This window comes from Salvelinus alpinus, chromosome 24 (genome assembly GCF_045679555.1).
Source record: "Salvelinus alpinus chromosome 24, SLU_Salpinus.1, whole genome shotgun sequence".
NCBI lineage: Eukaryota > Metazoa > Chordata > Actinopteri > Salmoniformes > Salmonidae > Salvelinus > Salvelinus alpinus.
Window position 1 is genome coordinate 41023135 of NC_092109.1, and position 16945 is coordinate 41040079.

At 44.1% G+C, this 16945-nt stretch overlaps 1 protein-coding gene across 3 annotated transcripts in view; it reads right to left on the bottom strand.

Moving 5' to 3' along the window:
* The window catches only part of LOC139552844 (short transient receptor potential channel 4-like), a 135848-nt gene that overhangs the window by 14231 nt on the left and 104672 nt on the right, over window positions 1–16945 (bottom strand). For all 3 annotated transcript variants that reach the window (XM_071364928.1, XM_071364929.1, XM_071364930.1), the window contains 7 exons: window positions 10373–10554; window positions 9850–10004; window positions 8515–8654; window positions 7444–7644; window positions 5049–5170; window positions 4567–4762; window positions 2610–2804 (listed from right to left, as the gene is read on the bottom strand). In XM_071364928.1, coding sequence (XP_071221029.1) covers window positions 2610–2804; window positions 4567–4762; window positions 5049–5170; window positions 7444–7644; window positions 8515–8654; window positions 9850–10004; window positions 10373–10554 — 1191 coding nt within the window. The remainder of the gene's footprint in view (window positions 1–2609; window positions 2805–4566; window positions 4763–5048; window positions 5171–7443; window positions 7645–8514; window positions 8655–9849; window positions 10005–10372; window positions 10555–16945) is intronic.

The following is a 16945-nucleotide window of genomic DNA, read 5'->3' on the forward strand; positions in this document are numbered from 1 at the left end:
GTTTTGAGAAATTTTTGCAAACTAAACTGAAATATCACATTTACATAAGTTTTCACACTCTTTACTCAATACTTTGTTGAAGCGCATTTGGCAGCGATTACAACCTTGAGTCTTCTTGGGTAGGTCGCTACAAGCTTGGCACACCTGTATTTGGGGAGTTTCTCCCATTCTTCTCTGCAGATCCTCTCAAGCTCTGTCAGGTTGGATGGGGAGCGTCGCTGCACAGCTATTTTCAGGTCTCTCCAGAGATGTTCGATCGGGTTCAAGTCCGGGCTCTGGCTGGGCCACTCAAGGACATTCAGAGACTTGTCCCGAAGCCACTCCTGCGTTGTCTTGGCTGTGTGCTTAGTGTCATTGTCCTGTTGAAAGTTGCACCTTCACCCCAGTCTGAGGTCCTGAGCGCTCTGGAGCAGGTTCTCTAGTCTCCCAGTCCCTGCCGCTGAAAAACATCCCCACAGCATGATGCTGCCACCACCATGCTTCACCGTAGGGATGGTGCCAGGTTTCCTAGCTTTGCATTGCCAAAAAGTTAAATCTTGGTTTCATCAGACCAGAGAATATTGTTTCTCATGGTCTGAGTCTCCCTGACCAAGGCCCTTCTCCCCCGATTGCTCAGTTTGGCTGGGTGGCCAGCTCTAGGAAGAGTCTTTGTGGTTCCAAACTTCTTCCATTTAAGAATGATGGAGGCCACTGTGTTCTTGGAGACCTTAAATGCTTATAAATGTTTTGGTACCTTTCCCAAGATCGGTGCCTCGACACAATCCTGTCTCGGAGCTCTGTGAAAAATTCCTTCAACCTAATGGCTTGCTTTTTCCTCTGATATGCAAGGTCAACTGTTGGACCTTATATAGACAGGTGTGTGCCTTTCCAAATAATGTCCAATCAATTGAATTTACCACAGGTGGACTCCAATCAAGATGTAGAAACATCTTAAAGGATGATTAATGGAAACAGGATGCACCTGAGCTCAATTTCGAGTTTTCATAGCGAAGGGTCTGAATACTTACGTACATAAGGTATCTGTACGAAAGACTATTTAGAGAAACTATTAGTTCATCATATGAGATCTGTAGCTCCGCCCACCGGTGATGTGGAGCAGAGCATGCTGGGCGATCTCTAACTGAGGAGAAGGAAGTAACTAGAGAAAGTACACAAGCCGTGATCCAATCATCTCCTGTGATTACTTTTAGTTAGCATTCTCGTGTTCGTCCTTCAGTAATGTGAATTCATATTTCTTACAATTCATGTGTTGTGGACGCTCTCTTTTGTTATGCTAATTAGCGGTTTTACCGCGAGCTAGCATACTGTAAGCTTGATAACCCTGTTGTTTCAGTCATTTAATTTCATTACTTTTGGACACAAAGATTATAGTTTCAGTTATAGTTATAGTTTTTCAAACGGGTTTCATCATGATTTTTTTCCAGTTTACTAAATAAGTATTTCATTTTTTAATTTTTTTTTTTTCATGATTAGTTTGGGTTTTAGTTTAATATAATAACCTTGTTCACTACTCTCCCCAGGGTGTCTGTCTCCTGTATGTTTATGCAAGACGGCGCCTCACTTCGAATCCTTAAGGAGGCTATGCAGTATTTTGTACTAGCAAAATAAAGGAAACACCAACATAAAGTGTCTTAATAAAGCCTCCAGAACAGCTTCATTGCACCTTGGTATAGATTCTAAAAGTGTCTGGAACTCTATTAGAGGGATGTGACACCATTCTTCCACAAGAAATTCCATCACTTGGTGTTTTGTTGATAGTGGTGGAAAAACACTGTCTCAGATACGGCTCCAGAATCTCCAATAAGTATGCAATTGGGTTGAGATCTGGTGAGTGAGACGGCCATGGCATATGGTTTACATCGATTTCAAGCTCATCGAACCATTCAGTGACAACACGTGCCATGTAGATGGGGGAGTTGTCATCCTATGGGGCCATAGCTATGATTGTTAGCAGGTGGGCAGCAGGTAACCTCGTGGTTAAGCGCGTTGGGCCAGTAACTGAAAAGTCGCTAGTTTGAATCCCCAAGCCAACTAATACTTTCATTTCTAATTTTATTGGAGCAATATACAGTGGTTCTTCCATTAAAAGATGTGGCGTACTGCAGCACAGCTCGCGGGGTGCTGCAGAATTCTACGGCACGTTATTTTTGCCAGAATGACGCACTTTACCACAATATGCCACCATCTATCTCTAACGGTCACGGCATAAGCTCAAAACTTTAGCTGTAACTGTAGCTCACTATTTGAAATATGTATTTTAAACAGTCATTATTGCTCACCTTTATCAAGGGTGTGTGTGTGTGTACGTGTATGTGTGCGTGAGTATGTGTGTGTGTGTGTGTATGTGTCACCTATCCACTCCCAGGGTGCCTGCCTCCTGTCTGTGTGAGTATATCTGTCATCACTCACTCCCAGGGTGCCTGCCTCCTGTCTGTGTGAGTATATCTGTCATCACTCACTCACAGGGTGCCTGCCTCCTGACTGTGTGAGTATATCTGTCATCACTCACCCCCAGGGTGCCTACCTCCTGTCTGTGTGAGTATATCTGTCATCCCTCACCCCCAGGGTGCCTGCCTCCTGACTGTGTGAGTATATCTGTCATCACTCACCCCCAGAGTGCCGAAGGTATCAGTTGGTTTGGAGTGGGTCCTCTTACAGACATGTCTATTGGTCCAACACACCAGGTACCACACTGCCTTGGGGCTGGGTACGATATTGAAGGGAGAAGGTAGAGTACCCCCCTCTTCAAAGTAACTCATCCACAGCTTGGTCCTTGCAAACTTCCACTCAATGTCTGCATGGTCCTGTATAGGTTGAAGTGAAGAGGAAGTTCAGAAACTCTTGGATGGCAGTGGACATTGATAAACATGCTTTTTTTTTATTGTTAAAAGTAAAACCAACATGTTTTTGGTCTTCAGCCTAGCCTTCATCAGGGTTTTCACTCAGGAGAGAGAACACTTAAAAAAAATATATGTGTTATTTCAAGGCAGAAGGTTTTAAGGCAGAAGGTTAACACACTGTTTTGAAAAATGTCAATTTTTTTTGTTGATTTGACTTCGGAAAATGAGCTGAAACAACTAAAATTGCCAAATTATGTTTTACAACGAAGATTAACAAACTACCGACTGCATGAGCAAGAGACAAGGCGGAACATACATTGGAGTATAGTAGTAGTATAGTACTATATCAGCAACATAGTAGTAGTATAGTAGTGGTAGTAGTATATTGGTAGTATACCTGTAGTATAGCATTAGTATAGCATAACCATAGTAGCAGTACATCAGCAGTATAGTAGTAGTATAGTGGCAGTAGTATAGCAGTAGTATAGCAGTACACCAGTGGCGTACCAGCAGTATAGTAGCGGTAGTATATTTGTAGTATACCAGCAGTATAGCAGTTGTATAATACTATATCCACAACATAGTAGTAGTATAGTAGTGGTAGTAGTATATTTGTAGTATACCAGCAGTATAGCAGTAGTATAGTAGTAGTATAGTGGCAGTAGTATAGCAGTAGTATAGCAGTACACCAGTGGCGTACTAGCAGTATAGTAGCGGTAGTATATTTGTAGTATACCAGGAGTATAGCAGTCGTATAGCAGTACACCAGTGGTGGTATAGTGGTTGTATTCCAGTACTATGGTAGTAGTATAGTAGTACTATAGTGGTGGTATAGTGGTTGTATTCCAGTAGTATGGTAGTAGTATAGCAGTAGTATAGCAGTACACCAGTGGCGTACTAGCAGTATAGTAGCGGTAGTATATTTGTAGTATACCATCAGTATAGCAGTACATCAGTGGCGTACTAGCAGTATAGTAGCGGTAGTTTATTGTTAGTATACCAGCAGTATAGCAGTAGTATAGCAGTACTATAGTGGTGGTATAGTGGTTGTATTCCAGTAGTATGGTAGTAGTATAGCAGTAGCATGGCGGTAGTAGTTGTAGTAGCAGTAGTAGTAGTAGTATTGTTGTAGTATAGTAGTAGTATAGTGGCATTATAATATTATTATAGTAGTAGTATATTATAGCATTGTAGCATAGTGGTAGTATAATGGCAGTATAGTGGTTGTATAGTGTGGTATAGTGGTAGTATAGTGGTGGTATATTAGTAGTATGGTGGTGGTATAGTAGTAATATGGTGTTGGTATAGTATAGTATCACAATGGCAGTATAGTGGTAGTGTAGTGGCGGTATAGTACATTTGCATATTGGTAGTATAGTGGTAGTATAGTGGTGGTATAGTACAGGGGTAGTATAGTGGTAGTATAGAGACAGTATAGCGATAGTACAGTGCCAGTATAGTGGTAGTATAGAAGTAGTGTAAAGGTAGTATAATAGTAGTATAGGGGCGGTATAGTATAGTATTATAGTGGTAGTACAGTGGTAGCACAGCGGTAGTATAGTGGTAGTATAGCGGTGGTATAGTTGTAACACAGTATTAGTATAGTAGTAGTATATATGTGATATAGTGGTAGTATAGCTGGGGTATAGTAGTAGTATGGTAGTATAGTAGTAGTATAGTAGTGTAGTAGTATAGTAGTAGTAGTAGTAGTAGTAGTAGTACTCACAGCAATGTGTTGATAGGAATTGTTCATCATGGCGATCAGCATGTTTAGTAGAACCACCAGAGAGATTATATTGTAGGTTCCAAACATGGTCGCCCCTACAAACTCTGTAAACTGATGGTCAGCATCTACGTTAGTCACATACAGACTGATCAGACCGAAGATAGACCAGAACAGAGACTGGAGCGTCTCAAACAACCTAGAGGAAGGAGGGGAGGGAGGGAGGGAGGGAGGGAGGGGGAGGGAGGGGGAAGAGATGGAGGGAGGGAGGGAGGGAGGGGAAGAGATGGAGGGAGGGAGGGAGGGCGGGAATGGGAAGAGATGGAGGGAGGGAGGGAGGGAGGGAGGGAGGGAGGGAGGGAGGGAGGGCGGGAGGGCGGGCGGGAAGGGAAAGAGACAGAGGGAGGGAGGAGGAGAGAGATTATAATTATATTTTTAACAATTCTACCACACACACACAAGTGCACACGCGTCATCAAACTCACGTGGAGAAAGCGTTGTTCTGCTCGACACAGCGGATGCCTTTACACTTGCCCTTCTCGTCGGAGGCCTTTGTCTCGTAGTAGAAGTAGAGCTGGTTCAGCCCGTTGGCGAACGCCAGCAACACCTAGAACCACATACAACGAGGAACAAGTCAAAGGGGGCATAACTGAGTCATTTGCACAGCTGAAGGCATTCAACCGAAATGTGTCAGAGATGAATGGGGGGGGGGGGGGGGGGGCTGCCTTAATCGAAGTCATTTGGCGCCCAGGCAGCAGTTGCTGTTGAATGCCTTGCTCAAGGGTAGAACTGCAGATTTGTTCCACTTTGCGGCTTGATCCAGCGAACTTTTCGGTTCCTTGCCCAATGCTCTGAACCGCAAGACTACCTGCCGCCCCAGTTTAAGGATCCCTTTATGCAACGGACATACACTAAACAAAATATAAAGGCAACATGCAACAATTTCAAAGATTTTACTGAAAAACTGTTCGTATTAGGAAATCAGTCTATTGAAATAACTTCATTAGGCCCTGATCTCTGGATTTCACAGGACTGGGAATACAGATATACATCTGTTGGTCACAGATACCTTTAAAAACAAGTAGGGGCGTGGATCAGAAAACCAGTCATTATCTGGTGTGACCACCACTTGCCTCATGCAGCGTGACACATCTCCTTCACAGAGAGTTGATCAGGCTGTTGATTGTGTCCTGTGGAATGTTGTCCCACTTCTGTTCAATGGCTGTGAAAAGTTGCTGGACATTAGCGGGAACTGGAATACGCTGTCATACACGTTGATCCAGAGCATCCCAAACTGCTCAATGGGTGACATGTCTGGTGAGTATGCAGCCCATGGAAAAACTGGGACTTCTTTAGCTTCCAGGAATTTTGTGTAGATCTTTGCTACATGGAGCCGTGCATTATCATGCTGAAACACGAGGTGATGGCGGTGGATGAATGGCACGACAACGGGCCTCAGGATCTCGTCACGCATTCAAAATGCCATAAAGAAAATGCTATTGTGTTTGTTGTCTGTAGATTATCTGCCCATACCATAACTCCACCGCTACCATGGGGCACTCTGTTCACACCGTTGACATCAGCAAACCGCTCGCCCACACGACGCCATCTGCCCGGTACAGTTGAAACCGGGATTCATTCGTGAAGAGCACACTTCTCCAGCGTGTCAGTGGCCATCGAAGGTGACCATTTACCCACTGAAGTCAGTTACGACGCCCAACTGCAGTCAGGTCAAGACCCTGGTGAGGACGACGAGCACGGAGATGAGCTTCCCTGAGACGGTTTCTGACAGTTTGCGCTGAAATTCTGCAGTTGTGAAAACCCTCCGTTCCATCAGCAGTCCTGGTCACAGACGGTTGAAGACGGATGTGGAGTTCCTGGGCTGGAGTGGTTACACGTGGTCTGTAATTTTGAGGCCGGTTGGACTTTCCTATTCTCTAAAACAATGTTGGAGGCAGCTTATAATAAAGAAATGAACAATAAGTTCATCAGCTCTGGTGGACATTCCTGAAGACGGCATGTCAATTTCACGCCCCCTCAAAACTTGAGACATCTGTGGCATTGTGTTGTGTGACAAAACTGCACATTTTAGAGTGGCCTTTTATTGTCCCCAGCACAAGGTGCACCTGTGTAATGATCATGCTGTTTAATCAGCTTCTATATATGCCACTCCTGTCTGGTGGATGGATTATCTTGGCAAAGGAGAAATGCTCACTAACATGGATGTAAACAAAATGTTTAAATAAGAATAAAATAAATAAGAAATAAGCTTTTTGTGCATCTGGAAAATATTTATTTGTCTACCGATAGGCTAAAACTGCGTCCCTGTGTGTGTGTGTGTGTGTGTGTGTGTGTGTGTGTGTGTGTGTGTGTGTGTGTGTGTGTGTGTGTGTGTGTGTGTGTGTGTGTGTGTGTGTGTGTGTGTGTGTGTGTGTGTGTGTGTGTGCTCGTGCGTGTGCTCGTGAGTATAATGAAGATTTCTTTTCTTTTCATGAGGGATAGAAGAATGTCAGATATCAGCACAAAGAACCCAAGAGGAACAATGTATGAAAGCAAATACATTATTTTGGAGACACTTCAATGGCATTAATTAATCTAGAGAACGCTTATGGGTTTATGTATGTGTAACTTTATTATTGTCTGTGGTGTATGTGTGTGTGTGTGTGTGTGTGTGTGTGTGTGTGTGTGTGTGTGTGTGTGTGTGTGTGTGTGTGTGTGTGTGTGTGTGTGTGTGTGTGTGTGTGTGTGTGTGTGTGTGTGTGTGTGTGTGTGTGTGTGTGTGTGTGTGTGTGTGTGTGTGTGTGTGTGTGTGTGTGTGTGTGTGTGTGTGTGTGTGTGTGTGTGCGTGCGTGCGTGTGCGTGTGTGTGTGTTTCCCTCACCAGGCAGTAGATGAAGAGGAACTTGAGAATGTCCAGCAGCATGCGTCCCAGGGAGATCTGCAGAGGCCCCAGGTGGGAGTTGGCTGTGAACAGGGAGATGAGACGAAGGGAACTGAAGATGTTGGCAATGGCAAACACAGCCTCAGCTACCAGGGTGGGATGCCACATCTCCCACTGGTTCCTGGGCTTACAGCCACTGTACTGGAGAGACAGAGAGAGAGACAGAGCGAGAGAGATAGAGGGGAGGGAGGGAGACAGAAAAAAAGTAAGGGGGAGAGATGATAGAGAGAGAGGGAGAGAAATAGTAAATTTTTCATGAAAATATAGCTTTCTTCATCGAATGCAATTGCGAAGAGCGTAAGAGTGCAATGCCACCCCTCTCTCTCTCTCTCTCTCTCTCTCTCTCTCTCTCTCTCTCTCTCTCTCTCTCTCTCTCTCTCTCTCTCTCTCTGTCTCTCTCTCTCTCTCTCTCTCAGCTTGAATAAGAGTTCAAATGGCTTAGCAAATAAAATAGATCTTTCATGAAATCAATTAGATGTGATAGTGCTCTTCCTCTCTGAAGTCAAACCTTATAAAAAAGGCTTTTCATAAGGCTGAATAAACTCTGGGATTGGAAGTTAAGTCTGAGGAAGTGTGAAATGATTTCCTGTGAAAGGAAAATGGAGACAGCATTTGATGGAATAGGTGCTACATATTCCACTAGTTAACTGGTCTAGGCAACTGTCTGTGTGTGTGTGTATGTGTGTGTGTAAGCCTGTGAGTATGTCTGTGTGTGAATACCTGTTTGTGTGTATGTGTGTGTGTATGCCTGTTTGCGTGTGTGTGTGTGTGTGTATGTATTTGTGTATGCTGTGCATGTGTCTGTATGTGTGTATCCCTATGTGTGTATGCCTACCTGTGTGTGTATCCCTTGGTCTAGGCAACTGTCTGTGTGTGTGTGTGTGTGTGTGTGTGTGTGTGTGTGTGTGTGTGTGTGTGTGTGTGTGTGTGTGTGTGTGTGTGTGTGTGTGTGTGTGTGTGTGTGTGTGTGTGTGTGTGTGTGTGTGTGTGTGTGTGTGTGTGTGTGTTTACCCTGGTATAGGCCACTATCTTCAGTGATATAGTAGCCAGGTACAGAGAGTTCATTACGAAGTCCATGAGGTTCCACCAGTCATGTATATAGTCCTGGAATCCTCCATCCCACATCTGTTTGATCTCTGTCCAGATAAAACCTACAGCAAGAAACAGGGAGAAAGATGGAGAGAGAGAGAGTTCAAAAGAGAGAGGGGGGAGTGAAAGAGAGAGAGAAAGTAATGTGAGATAGAGAGAGATATGCAGAGAAAGAGAGAAAGAGAGAAAGAGAGAGAGATATGGATTGAGAGATATGCAGAGAGAGAGATATGGAGAAAGAGAGAGAGAGAGAGAAAGAAAGAAAGAAAGAAAGAAAGAAAGAAAGAAAGAGAGAGAGAGAGAAAGAAAGAGAGAAAGAAAGAGAGATATGGAGAGAGATAAATAGATGGAAAAAAGGGGAGATGAGGGGGAGATGAGGGGAAAAGAGGTAAAGACCAAGATAGAAAGTAAATGATAGAAAGCATACGCATATAGAACACAAAGAGATCCTACTGGATCACTCACCCAGTACACTGGGCAATATCACCCATTCCCTCCACTCACTGAGTACACTGGGCAATATCACCCATTCCCTCCACTCACCCAGTACACTGGGCAATATCACCCATTCCCTCCACTTACCCAGTACACTGGGCAATATCACCCATTCCCTTCACTCACCCAGTACACTGGGCAAAATCACCCATTCCTTCCACCCCCTCCACTCACCCAGTACACTAGGCAATATCACCCATTCCTTTCACCCCCTCCACTCACCCAGTACACTGGGCAATATCACCCATTGCTTCCACTCACCCAGTACACTGGGCAATATCACCCATTGCCTCCACTCACCCAGTACCCAGGGCAATATCACCCATTCCTTCCACCCCCTCCACTCACCCAGTACACTGGGCAATATCACCCATTGCCTCCACTCACCCAGTACCCAGGGCAATATCACCCATTCCTTCCACCCCCTCCACTCACCCAGTACACTGGGCAATATCACCCATTCCTTCCACCCCCTCCACTCACCCAGTACACTAGGCAATATCACCCATTCCTTTCACCCCCTCCACTCACCCAGTACACTGGGCAATATCACCCATTGCTTCCACTCACCCAGTACACTAGGCAATATCACCCATTCCTTCCACCCCCTCCACTCACCCAGTACACTAGGCAATATCACCCATTCCCTCCACCCTCTCCACTCACCCAGTACACTGGGCAATATCACCCATTCCTTCCACCCCCTCCACTCACCCAGTACACTAGGCAATATCACCCATTCCTTTCACCCCCTCCACTCACCCAGTACCCAGGGCAGTATCATCCATTCTACAGTAGTAGGTGCTGGCCCCTGTCTGTCCGGTTCTGTAGTCACTATATGCTGTGATGCCAGCAGGAGCAGGAACAGAAAGGTGAGGTAGGATGCTGTGTGGCAGATAAACTTGATGAAGGGCTTCCTGATGGGGGTGGAGGAAGAGGAGAGGGGAAGAGGAGGAGAAGGAGGAAGAGAGGGAGGAGGAGAGGGGGGAGGAGGATGAGAAGGGAAGAGGAGGAGAGGGGAAGAGGAGGAAGAGGAGGAGGAGAGAGGAAGAGAAGGAGGAGAGGGGAAGAGGATGGGGGAGGTGGAGGAGGGGAGGGGAATATGAGGAGGAGAGAGGAAGAGGGGGAGTAGGGGGAGAGTGGGAGGATGAGGAGAATAATCATTATTACTTTATTGTCCAATAGAAATTAAACTTCCATTTCCCTCAAGTCAGACCTCAGGAAACTGGCAACACTCCGCTTGCCGGCCAGCAATCTTCCGGTCACTAACCGGTAGTCTACTTGCCTGATGAAAAGTCCATAGCGGCTCTTCGGGGCTATGAGGTAGCAGAGGGAGAAGACAGGGAAGAGGAGGCTGAGGAAGACACAGGTGAGGAACTTCCCTCCCCAGTGACGACGTCTCCAGCCTGGGAACTCATCGTACCAGCGAGACGCCAGCAGCTGCTGACAGTTGGGCTGTGCTACAAACTGGAGGGAGGGGTGGGAGGAGGGGAAAGAGAGAGAGAGAGGGAGAGGGGGAAAGAGAGAGAGAGAGGGAGATGGGGAAAGAGAGAGAGGGAGAGGGGGAAAGAGAGAGAGAGAGGGAGATGGGGAAAGAGAGAGAGAGAAGGTGGGGGAGAGGGGAGGGAGGGATAGAGGGGGGAAGAAGGGGAGGTGGGAGTAGGGGGAAGGGAGAGAAAGGGAGAGAAAGGGAGGGAAAGAGGGGGAAGGAGAGAAGAAGGGAGGCAGAAAGGAAGCGAAAGGAAGAGCGAGAGAACGGGTTTACAACAACATTAGAAATACAGAACTACAGTAAGCCAGTTTACAGTAAGGTATTGTTTGACTCTATACCTATGACAGGAAGGTTCTGCTGTGTGTTCCGTCTCGTTCCAATTCCATCTGACAGAACTCCCACCAGAGTTCTGGAGGTTCGACAAGTGGAACTCCCAACTGAAGCACCTGTCGAGCTGAAGCTCATGCTATATCTGTCTAACATATAGGGAAACCATGGCAACAGGTACACTCAGATCAACTCAACTCTACCACATTATGAATTAAGTGACAAGACTGGCGCCTCTTGAGACAGACGCTCGGATAGTGAGGATATGATGAAGTGAGAGAAGAGTAGAGTCTGAAAAGGCACCCTATTCCCTATATAGTGCACTACTTTGGACCAGAGCCCTATGGCACCCTATTCCCTACATAGTGCACTACTTTAGACCAGAGCCCTATGGCACCCTATTCCCTGTATAGTGCACTAGTTTTGACCAGAGCCTATGCCTTGTGCGTTTTTGGACGCACCTTAGGACAAGGTGCCATTAATATAGAGAGCAAAATGGCCAGTGTATCCTAGTGTTGATTGTTCAGGGTAACATTTCTAGTGTCGATGCAGGTGTTAAATTAACTCTGTAAGTATTAAATTAACTCTGTCATTCTGAATGCAGGTTGCAGGTGAATGAAAATCCCAACTGTTGGATTCCAAGAGGAATTATACATCAATTTTGCAAACCAGCATAATTGTGACTAGCAGGCCTGATGTGGCCGGTAAAACAAAGTGTTTCAAGCCACTGTATTAGGGTAAAACTAGGCCTCAAAATAAGATTGTATCACCTTATGGAATATGTAATGTGTTACCATAAAGAGTTCAATTTTACTGATAACTTTCACTTACTAACTGACTTAGTGAAGGCCACAGGACCGAAAACAAACGAATTCAACAACCATATCTCTGTCACTAACAAATACTCTGGAATTCACTAGAAAGGCAAGGCACACAGAAATGATATTTGAGGCGTGGCTCAGTAGCTTTCAGTTGGTTAATTTTGGCCACCCGTGAGTGGAAGGGTTGTACCAGTTTAAGTGGTCTATGTTTATGTTACTTAAAGTAAACGCTTACACAAAAGCCTGTGACCACAGAGGGGTTAGAACGTAACAAAAACGATGCGTGTGCTTCAAAGGGCCAGAAGGTGTGTCATTATGATTCTGGATGGTCAGACAGCGAGCAACAATGAAAATAAGCCAATGTGGTGAATCGCAGGTGGCTCGTTTCAGATAGTTTTATCTCGTTCTTGATACCATGTTTTGTTTTGAGGAGTCACACGTCTATACGCTAATATGGCAAAAAAATTCTCTAGCTAGCTAACCAACAACTAACGCTGTAAATACATTAACTTGATGGAGAGGAGATCATACAGGGATACAGTAGAATGTGTACAGTATGTCTCAGTAAGCGATAGCATCACAGGTACAGTTAGGTTCAGGGTGTAAAGTGGAAACAGGATATGGTGCCGTTAAAACTTCTTAGGGCTAGGCCACTTTTTTCTCAATTTCCGCCTGAATGACATGCCCAAAGTAAACTGCCTGTTGCTCAGGACCTGAAGCAAGGATATGCATGTAATTGGTACCATTGGAAAGAAAACACTATGAAGTTTGTAGGAATGTTAAAATAATGTATGAGAATATAACACAATAGATATGGTAGGAGAAAATCCACAGAAAAAACAACCGGAATTGTGTTTTATTTTTTTAAGCCCATGCTCTTACAATGGAAAGCATAGAGGCATACTGAATTCTAGGATGCAATTTCTATGGCTTCCACAGGGTGTCAGCAGTCTATGTTCAAGGTTTCAGGCTTGTAACTTCAAGAACGAAGAAGAACAATTTGTTTTAGTACAGGGACACAGTCTTGGAAATTCGCGTATGCGCACGCCACGAAGACATTACGCACCTGCTAAAGTCGGTTTCCTATTGAACATACTTCTTTCCGTAAGAAATATTATAGTTTGATTACATTTTAGGGTATCTGAGGAGTATATAGAAATGTATTTTGACTTGTTGAAACAAAGTTCAGATTTTCAGATTCCTTGCTTTGCCTGTTGAACGAGTCGATTACTCAAATCGATGGCGCCAACTAAACAGACTTTTTGGGATATAAAGAATAATTTGATCTAACAAAATGACACTGCATGTCGTAGCTGGGACCCTTTGGATGACAAATCGGGGAAGATTTTAAAAAAGTATGTGAATATTTAATCGTTATTTGTGAATTTATGAATCCTGTGCCAGTGTAAAAATATTTTGATATGGGGTGCCGTCGGACAGTGCAGTTAGATTAACAGTGCAGTTAGACACTTGTCTGTACCTAAATGTTTAATATCCATCATTTTTATGATTATTTATTCGAATTGCGCGCCCTCCAGGTTCACCGGAAGTTGTCCCGCTAGCGGGACGCCTAGCCCAAACTAGATTTAGATAGTTAAGCCTAGCAGCATTTTTAACCTTGATCTTGTCGTTTTCAAGTTCCTGTTTTTTAGTTATTCCGGTTTTGACCATTTCAGCCTGCCCTGACCCTGCCTGCTGTTCTGTACTTTGTCACACCACCCTGGATTATTGAACTCTGTCTGCCATGACCCCAAGACTGCCTGCCGTTCTGTACCTTTTCAACTCTGATCCAGATAACTGACCTCTGCCTGCCCTTGACCTGTTGTTTTGCCTGCCCCCTGTTCTAAAAAGAAACTTGTGTTACTTCAACAGTGTCTGCATCTGGGTCTTCTCCTGAAACGTGATAGACAGTAGTTACAGTAGAGGATGTGTACTGATAGTTACAGTACAGGATGTATAATGATAGTTACAGTACAGGATGTATAATGATAGTTACAGTACAGGATGTATAATGATAGTTACAGTACAGGATGTATAATGATAGTTACAGTAGAGGATGTATAATGATAGTTACAGTAGAGGATGTATAATGATAGTTACAGTACAGGATGTATAATGATAGTTACAGTACAGGATGTATAATGATAGTTACAGTAGAGGATGTATAATGATAGTTACAGTAGAGGATGTATAATGATAGTTACAGTAGAGGATGTATAATGATAGTTACAGTACAGGATGTATAATGATAGTTACAGTACAGGATGTATAATGATAGTTACAGTAGAGGATGTATAATGATAGTTACAGTACAGGATGTATAATGATAGTTACAGTAGAGGATGTATAATGATAGTTACAGTAGAGGATGTATAATGATAGTTACAGTAGAGGATGTATAATGATAGTTACAGTAGAGGATGTATAATGATAGTTACAGTAGAGGATGTATAATGACCGTAAAAGGACATACTATCCACAAATTAACTTTTAACAAAGTACACCTGTTAATTAATATGCATTCCAGGCGACTGACTAAGTAATTTAGTTTGTTTGGACTGTTTTGATCTGATGAATTGGATGCTCTCTCTCTCTCTCTCTCTCTCTCTCTCTCTCTCTCTCTGTCTCTCTCACTCTCTCTCTCTCTGTCTCTCTCACTCTCTCTCTCTCTGTCTCTCTCACTCTCTCTCTCTCTCTCTCTCTCTCTCTCTCTCTCTCTCTCTCTGTCTCTCTCTCTCTCTCTCTCTCTGTCTCTCTCACTCTCTCTCTCTCTGTCTCTCTCACTCTCTCTCTCTCTCTGTCTCTCTCACTCTCTCTCTCTCTCTCTCTCTCTCTGTCTCTCTCACTCTCTCTCTCTCTGTCTCTCTCACTCTCTCTCTCTCTCTCTCTCTCTCTCTCTCTCTCTCTCTCTGTCTCTCTCTCTCTCTCTCTGTCTCTCTCACTCTTTTCTCTCTTTCTCTCTGTCTGCCTGTTTCATCTCTGTATCTGTCTGCCTGTTTCAACTCTGTATCTGTCTGCCTGTTTCATCTCTGTATCTGTCTGCCTGTTTCAACTCTGTATCTGTCTGCCTGTTTCATCTCTGTATCGGTCTACCTGTTTCATCTCTTTCTCTGTATCGGTCAACCTGTTTCATCTCTTTCTCTGTATCGGTCAACCTGTTTCATCTCTTTCTCTGTATCTGTCTACCTGTTTCATCTCTTTCTCTGTATCGGTCAACCTGTTTCATCTCTTTCTCTGTATCGGTCAACCTGTTTCATCTCTTTCTCTGTATCGGTCTACCTGTTTCATCTCTTTCTCTGTATCGGTCCACCTGTTTCATCTCTTTCTCTGTATCGGTCAACCTGTTTCATCTCTTTCTCTGTATCGGTCAACCTGTTTCATCTCTTTCTCTGTATCGGTCAACCTGTTTCATCTCTTTCTCTGTATCGGTCAACCTGTTTCATATCTTTCTCTGTATCGGTCAACCTGTTTCATCTCTTTCTCTGTATCGGTCAACCTGTTTCATCTCTTTCTCTGTATCGGTCAACCTGTTTCATCTCTTTCTCTGTATCGGTCTACCCGTTTCATCTCTTTCTCTGTATCGGTCAACCTGTTTCATCTCTTTCTCTGTATCGGTCAACCCGTTTCATCTCTTTCTCTGTATCGGTCAACCTGTTTCATCTCTTTCTCTGTATCGGTCAACCTGTTTCATCTCTTTCTCTGTATCGGTCAACCCGTTTCATCTCTTTCTCTGTATCGGTCAACCCGTTTCATCTCTTTCTCTGTATCGGTCAACCTGTTTCATCTCTTTCTCTGTATCGGTCTACCCGTTTCATCTCTTTCTCTGTATCGGTCAACCCGTTTCATCTCTTTCTCTGTATCGGTCTACCCGTTTCATCTCTTTCTCTGTATCGGTCAACCTGTTTCATCTCTTTCTCTGTATCGGTCAACCCGTTTCATCTCTTTCTCTGTATCGGTCTACCCGTTTCATCTCTTTCTCTGTATCGGTCAACCTGTTTCATCTCTTTCTCTGTATCGGTCAACCTGTTTCATCTCTTTCTCTGTATCGGTCTACCCGTTTCATCTCTTTCTCTGTATCGGTCAACCTGTTTCATCTCTTTCTCTGTATCGGTCAACCTGTTTCATCTCTTTCTCTGTATCGGTCAACCTGTTTCATCTCTTTCTCTGTATTCTGACAACCTCTCCTTAACGTGCATATTCCCGCTCCTCTCCTTCTCTGACCTCGTCCTCCTCTATTTCTCTTCACCTAGTTCATCAGTCTTTGAAAAACCTCTCTCTCTTTGCTCTCTCTCTTTTTGCTCTCTCTGTCTTTTTGCGCTCTGTCTCGCTCTCTCTCTCTTCGCTCTCTCTCTCTCTCTCTCTCTCTCTCTTCGCTCTCTCTCTTTTTGCTCCCTCTGTCTTTTTGCGCTCTGTCTCGCTCTCTCTCTCTTCGCTCTCTCTCTCTCTCTCTTCGCTCTCTCTCTCTCTTTTTGCTCTCTCTTCGCGCTCTCTCTCTTTCTCTATCTCTCTCTCTCTCTCCTCTCTGACACATACACATATGCACAAACTCAAAATAAATCCTACACATTCATCTCAGAGAACGTTTTGTCTACCGTCCTCAGAAAACACCATTACGGTGCGCTACAATCTAATTCTCCATTTTACCCCTGTGACCACTTTCCTCTTTTCTCTAAGGGGAAAGAGCTCCAAATCACAGCAGTCATATATTATGGTTGATTTACAGAGAATCAGTTGTATTAGGTTATGGAACATTGTGTGTGTGTGTGTGTGTGTGTGTGTGTGTGTGTGTGTGTGTGTGTGTGTGTGTGTGTGTGTGTGTGTGTGTGTGTGTGTGTGTGTGTGTGTGTGTGTGTGTGTGTGTGTGTGTGTGTGTGTGTGTGTGTGTGTTGGGTTATAGAATATCATGTGGGAAGCAGTAGGTGTTTTGTCTTGTTCAGTGAGCTCTGGTAGGTACTCTGGGCATCTCAAATCAAATCAAATCAAATCAAATTTTATTAGTCACATACACATGGTTAGCAGATGTTAATGCGAGTGTAGCGAAATGCTTGTGCTTCTAGTTCCGACAATGCAGTAATAACCAACAGTAATCTAACCTAACAATTCCACACTACTACCTTACACACACACACAAGTGTAAGGGATAAAGAATATGTACATAAAGATATATGGATGAGTGGTGGTACAGAACGGCATGGCAGATGCAGTAGATGGTATAGAG